At 58.6% G+C, this 6,166-nt stretch overlaps 1 protein-coding gene across 2 annotated transcripts; it reads right to left on the reverse strand.

Annotated features, from left to right (window-relative positions):
• Positions 1–1,335: 1,335 nt before the first annotated feature.
• GLYCTK (glycerate kinase) lies at positions 1,336–4,667 on the reverse strand. 2 transcript variants are annotated; one of them, XM_065885577.1, is made up of 4 exons: positions 4,013–4,667; positions 3,630–3,781; positions 2,853–3,028; positions 1,336–2,590 (listed from the first exon to the last, which is right to left on the reverse strand). In XM_065885577.1, exons 1-4 carry the CDS (start codon positions 4,387–4,389, stop codon positions 1,724–1,726), a joined length of 1,572 nt encoding a protein of 523 aa, XP_065741649.1. In that variant the 5' UTR covers positions 4,390–4,667; the 3' UTR covers positions 1,336–1,723. The 2 variants fall into 2 exon arrangements, with proteins under 2 accessions (XP_065741649.1, XP_065741650.1); XM_065885578.1 differs by lacking the exon at positions 2,853–3,028 and having other exon boundaries at positions 2,421–2,590; positions 4,013–4,389.
• Positions 4,668–6,166: the final 1,499 nt, after the last annotated feature.

The following is a 6,166-nucleotide window of genomic DNA, read 5'->3' on the forward strand; positions in this document are numbered from 1 at the left end:
TTATCCTGCTGTTGCTGGGAACTTGACACCCAGTGCTAATCCTCATGCCCCGGAGGGCAAGGACTGAAGCAGGAACAGGGCATATCTAGAGGGTGCCAGAGGAGCACCGGGGCACAGGCACAGCCATGCGGGGACAGTAGCCCCTAAGACTATGACATCCCCACCCCTGCTGGAAGAAACCTCCCACCAGGACAGAAGGAAATGGAGCCCCTGCATCACAAAGGGGTATGAATTCCCCTCTCCCCTAAATCTCCCTGGACCCCAGCACCCGGCTCACCTGCTCACCTCCCTCCCCATCCCCAGCCCACCAGGAACCACCTGCAAGCTGCACCATCTGGAGCCCAAGTAGAGAAGGGAGGCTCTTCCCAGGAGCAGGGCACGCCAGCCCTGGCCCAGAGCCCCTCACACCCTCAGAGAGGAGGGCACGGCTGGGATGGAGGAGGAGGCCAGCAGGAACAGCCCCAGGCCTCGCTGTTCTCTATGGCTTTTTATTCCTATGTGATTCTACTGCTCACTCATATAGGGATTGGAGCCGTGGCGCACGGCGGGGGCAGCCAGCGGAGGGCTCGAACACTGAACAAGGGGGCCCAAGGAGAGCCAGGACAGCGGCCCCACCCTCTCCCAGGGCAGTCTGCTAGCCTGGCTAAGGAAGCCCTTCCTCTGTTGCTCCCCTCCCCACTGGCCTCTTCCCAGGCAGCCATAACAGGAGAAGGGGAGAGGGGCTGCTGGACCCCACCACTGCTCTGACCCACCATCCCAGCACTGGAGACCCCCACTGCAGGCTGGCACCAGGAACTGGACTGTGTTCCCAGAGAAACAGCTAAAGGCTCTGAGGGCAGGGAGTGGTTCAGCCTGGGAAAATGGGTCTGGCACAAGGAAACAACACCCAGTGTCCTGTGTGGCTGGGGGTAACCCCTGGATAAATAGGGGTTTATCAACCAAAGAAAGTACAGTCTCGCTAAGGGCTGTCCAAAGACAGAAGGAAGTCCTTGGCGGCAGGCAGTAAGCATGTGCCCAGAGAGGCACTCCATCATAGGGTGGAGAGACCTCAGCAGGGATGCCACAGGGGAGAGTGACAGTTGGATGGGTGGCCAGTCCCTCCCAGACCTCACAGACTAAAGTTCTTAGCCTGTCCTCCCTGGGGTCTCTGCTCACCCACATCAAGCATGTTGGGAGCCACGCTCAACCCTCTCAAGCTCCTGTTTAAGTGAAGCAAGTGCCCTGCAGAGATGGGTACGGAGAACTCCTGCAGGGCCCTGGCACAGGAGCTGCTACCCAACACCATTCCCCTTCCCGGCAGCTCCCCACTAACCTTTGCTGTGAGGGAAGAAGCACTGAGAACCCATAGTGTGGTCCTTTTTATTTTCAGTCCTTCCTGTTTCACCCCACAGAAGAAACAGGCTCAGGAGCTGAGCAGAGGGGCTGCCTGGGGGAAAACAATGGGAGCAGCAAATTGGCCTAGGGGCTCGTCCTGGTCCTCAGGGGTACCTGCTGCCACGGCTGAAAAAGTAGGGGTGGAAGAGAACCCCCATCTGCCTGTCTGGTTGAGGAGTTGGACACAAAGCAGAGGCCCTGGTTGGGAGGTGTGAGGGACAACCACGTAGCTAGGGCCAAGGAGAGGAGAGGCCCTAAAGCCTGGGGAGGCCCTGGGGACCAAACCTGGTCTGCTCCAGGACGCTGCCCTGCAGGCCTCCTCTAGGTTCCCAAAACATGACCTACAATATCACCGCGGCTGCAGGAACAGGAGGTGGGCGTCCATGACATTGGTGCCAGTCAGCCCCGTGTGCAGCAGGTGTGCCCCACCCTGGAAGCGACAGAAGAAGGTATGTGAGTCATTGTGGGCTAGGAAGGCGGCCACGTCCAGACCCTGGGCGGCGGCCTGGCTGGTAAGCTCAGGCCTGACCCAGGCCCCGGCTGCCTCTGTGGGCCCATCCTGCCCATCAGTGCCACCGCTCAAAAACAGCACATCAATAGGCCCCAATGGCCACCGTCCCAGCTCTGCTCCAACACGCAGGGCCAGTTCCTGGTTCCGGCCACCCTTGCCTGAGCCCTGCAACTGCACTGTGGGCTCACCACCAGCCAGCAAGCAGACCGGGCCCCGAGTGCCCACCATGGCCTCCAGAGCCTCCTTCAGCTGCAGGTCTGGGAGCTGGAGCTCAGCCGCCAGTTCATAGAGTTGTTCATCCTCCTCCACAGAGGCTCCAGCCCCAGGCATGGTGAGGCGGGTTCCAGCCACTCGGGCCAGCAGTGCATAGAACTGGGCTACACTTTTCACATCTCCCTGCATAGCTGTGCTCAGCACCACAGCCCTGTATCCCAGCGCCTCAGCCTGCTTCTGAGCCTCAGCCAGTGCCAGTGCATTGGAGCCAATGATCACATTGAGGACATGACCACAGGTGTGTGGCCCATGGGGGTCAGAGTCAGCCCGAGCCAGCACAGTCTTCACAGAACGTGGCAGGGCAGCACGAAGGCCATAGCGATTGAGGATGTGCAGGCAATCTTGCACACTGTGGATGCTGGCCACGGTGGGGCCGCTGGCAATCACCTCCACAGGGTCCCCCACCACGTCTGACAGAATCAGGCTCACCACCTGGGGAGGGGTCGCAGAGGCAAGGCTCAGTCCCACCTGATCCTTGCCCCAGGGCCCATGAGATCAAACTGCCTCCACCTATCCACACGTCCTCACACCACCCAGTGCACTTCCTCACCCACTTCTAACCCCTCTCAAGTGGGTGTGCAAAACACCTAGCCCTGTGGACTCCTGTACCAGGCCTCTGCCCTTCATCTCCCTGGCACATGTGGGTCTGGCTCCACCAGCCCAGAGCTGCCTGGGGAAGAAGAGACCCACGCACCTGGGCAGGGTAGGCGGCCTGAGCCAGACCCCCACCCTTGAGCTGGGACAGGGCCTTCCGGATGGTGTTCAGCTCCTGGATGGTGGCTCCACGGGCCGCCAGCAGCTTGGTGAGTGTCTGCTTCTCCTCCAGTGTGACAGGTGGAATGGGGGCGGGCAGCAGGGCCGAGCCCCCACCTGCAGAGACAATGAAGACGCTGGACAGAGGGGATGGATGACAAAGGGACTTCCCTACCTGGGGGAGCAGGCAGTCAGTGCTCATATTAGGCTAGAAAAGAGGAGGCTAGAAAGAGGGGCTAGGGTGCCCCCGTGTGGACATACAGTGAATGTGTGCACAGTCACCACACCCAGGTTGAACCCTGCTTTGGGGTAGCCCAGGTCCCAGCAGACACTGGAAGAACTATTCCTTAACAGCTTGGAAAAGGAAGCAGACCTAGAGGAGACAGCGGAGAACGAGGGTGGAGACTCTGAGAGAGCTGGAAACCAGGGTTCTAGCCCCAGGTGACAATGGTACAGACAGCAGCAACAGAGACATTTTCCTGGCAAGGCCTGAGTGAGGTGCTCCCTGGGTGCCCTCTCACGGTTATCCAACAAGGTCAGTCAAGGGGAGGACCCCACAGCTCACAGGAGGCCACCAAGGACTAAGCCATCCAGGCTCTTTACTGCTCCCTTGTCCTGTGACCTTGAGAGCTCAGACCAACAGCTTCTTGCAGGCCTGATATTTGGAAACCCCCACCCCCCATCAACACACTGTCCTGAGCCAGTCTGGCACCCACACCTGAGATGAGCACGAGCAGCAGGTCATCAGCTGTGAGGCCTTCAGCCAGCTGCCGGATGGCCAGAGCAGCCCGCAGGGCATCTCGGTCTGGCAGGTTGTTCTCCGCGCCCTCGAATACCTGGACACGGCTGTGTGGCTTCAACAGCATCTCCCTCAGGGGAGAGAGAACGGAGAGCAAGATATGGGGTGGGCTCCTCTTCCCACCTGATTTCCCAGATGTACAGGTGAAGGGGACATTAAAAAGGACACCCACTGACACCCACCCTGGAGCCAGGCCAGTCCCAGAAGAAAATGGAAGCTGGTGAAGGAAGGAAGCCCCGATCCAGCCTGAGTCTGGGCCCAGGCTCCCCTCCACATAGGAGCATCCCCCCAAGGCTCCTTACTGCTTGCCAGCACTCTCCATTGCAGCACGGATCCCCTTGGGAACGCTGATCACGCCCTGCACAAGATGCTGGCCCAAGAGCTCCTCAGCTGCAGTTGCCATGCCCAAGACAGCCTTGCCAAAGCCCACCAGGTAGAGGTTTTGCTGCAGCTGAAAGCTCCGGTCCCTCACCTTCAGCTGCCCACTATCAGGGTCCAAAGACAGTGCCCGCTGCAGCATGGGGCCCGGCAGCACGGCACCCACAGTGCTCTCAAACAGCTGCTGTGCCTGCTCTGCCAGGGCCATGCTACTGGCCAGCCGGGCCAATGGGCACCCCCAGAGGAGTGGTCTCAAGGGGGCTCGGGCCAAGTGACGCAGGACCTGCAGGGCTGCAGCCATGCCCCACTGCTCTCAGCACCACCTGGCATCCATGGCTGCCTAGGGGGAAGAAAGCACTAGTTAGACCGTTGCAAGGCCAGACAGGAGGCTCCCCACAGCCACGGCTCTGAGGGCTCAGGGCCAGTGGACCCCACAGCTGCTGCTGCAAGAATAGGCCATCTGCCAGTCCAAGGAGATTTCCTAAGGCCCACAGCTGCCTGATCTCACTCCAATCCAGTCTTCTGAGCCCAGGCCTGCCACCCAACCATGTCCTCCTCTTCCACAGGCCACATGCCAGCCCTCTGGACACTCTGCCCAGAGTCCAGAGGTCCTGTTAGCTGAGCCCTCCTCCTAGATCACCCACTTCAGCTGAGAGCTAATCATTCACAGAAGAAGAAATTACTATCAGTGGGCTCCCACCCCACCCCTTTTCCACCCCCTGCACTTCTGAGCCTTGCCCAGGCAACGCCCCTTTCTGGCACTCCTTCCTTGCCTCTTTACCACTTCTGTTGCTACAAAGCTGCTGGCTGTCCCACCAACTGACCTTGAGCCCAGTGACCTCCAGCCTGCCCTCTTTTTTTTAAAAATTATTTATTTTTGGCTGTGTTGGGTCTTTGTTGCTGCACATGGTCTTTGTTGCGGCGACCACATGGTCTTTGTTGCGGCGAGCAGGGGCTACTCTTTGTTGCAGTGCGCGGGCTTCTCATTGCAGTGGCTTCCCTTGTTGCGGAGCATGGGCTCTAGGCACGCAGGCTTCAGTAGTTGTGGCTCGCGGGCTCTAGAGCACACAGCCTGCTCTATTTCATTAGCTCAAGGGTCTGGGCTGAGGAGCCTGGAAAGGCTAGGTCTGTGTAGGGAGGCTGTAGGTTTGCTGGGACACCGACAGGCAGGTCCAGGCACATCCTCGGGGCACACAGCCCAAAGAATCCCAGCGCTCAGGGTGAGTCCAGCAACAGGTTCAGGTTCAAATCAGAAGTGGCAGCAAAGCCTGGCCTATAGTAGAACCCTGAAGAAGTCCTTAGACGCCACATGACCCCACATACCATTGGGCCCAATCTGCAAGACAGAAAAGGATGCCCTTCCACCTACACGGTCAGACCCACCCATGCCAAGAACATGCCTTTGGCTCTGCATAACAAGTCTTGGCTCACACCACCCACAGGGGTGAGAGCAGCATGGCTAGAGTAGGCAAAGGGCAGGCTTCCCCAGCTGAGGCCAAATAGTCATTTTCCCTACTGGGCACAGTAAAGGCTAAAAAAGCTTTAAGGTGAAGGTCAAGAGGCTGTAGCGGAGTTTAGGGACAATAAAGCCCCCAAGAGCTCATCTGTAAAAAGGCATTACTTTAATAAATGCCCACCATAAATGCTGCCAGCTGACTGCAGCAGCAATTGTGGACAGAGCAGGGGAAGGAGGCTGGGAATCAGGCTCCAGCTCTACCACAGGGACAACTCCATTTCTCTCACTGGGTCTCATGAGCAAAACGAGAGGTGAGATGAGACTAATGCTCTCCCCGTGACATCCCTGGGCTCTCTGAAGCTGTCCACTGTTAACACTGAAAATCTGGACTCCAAACATCACTTTATCCCATACTCAAAAAACCTGGCAACTTCTAGCCTCTGGCCACTTAGCCTACATGGAGCTCAGCTTTCCCACAAGAGAAGACAAACCGCGCCTGACCCCAGCCGTGAAAGGGAACACAGGGGGCGCTGCCATGGGGACTCAAAATGGGCCCAGCTGTTGCCGGGGTCTCGTGAGGCTGGCCCATTAGGATTGGCGCTAAAAGTAGCATAGGTAACGA

Source organism: Phocoena phocoena, chromosome 10, assembly GCF_963924675.1.
Source record: "Phocoena phocoena chromosome 10, mPhoPho1.1, whole genome shotgun sequence".
Lineage (NCBI taxonomy): Eukaryota > Metazoa > Chordata > Mammalia > Artiodactyla > Phocoenidae > Phocoena > Phocoena phocoena.

Coding starts and splice junctions, on each gene's coding strand:
- GLYCTK (XM_065885577.1), bottom strand. CDS start 4,389: ATGGCTGCAGCCCTGCAGGTCCTGCGTCACTTGGCCCGAGCCCCCTTG. Junction 3,782..4,012: donor ATGGAGAGTGCTGGCAAGCA/GTAAGGAGCCTT, acceptor CTCTCCCCTGAG/GGAGATGCTGTTGAAGCCAC. Junction 3,029..3,629: donor GCTGCTCGTGCTCATCTCAG/GTGTGGGTGCCA, acceptor TTGTCTCTGCAG/GTGGGGGCTCGGCCCTGCTG.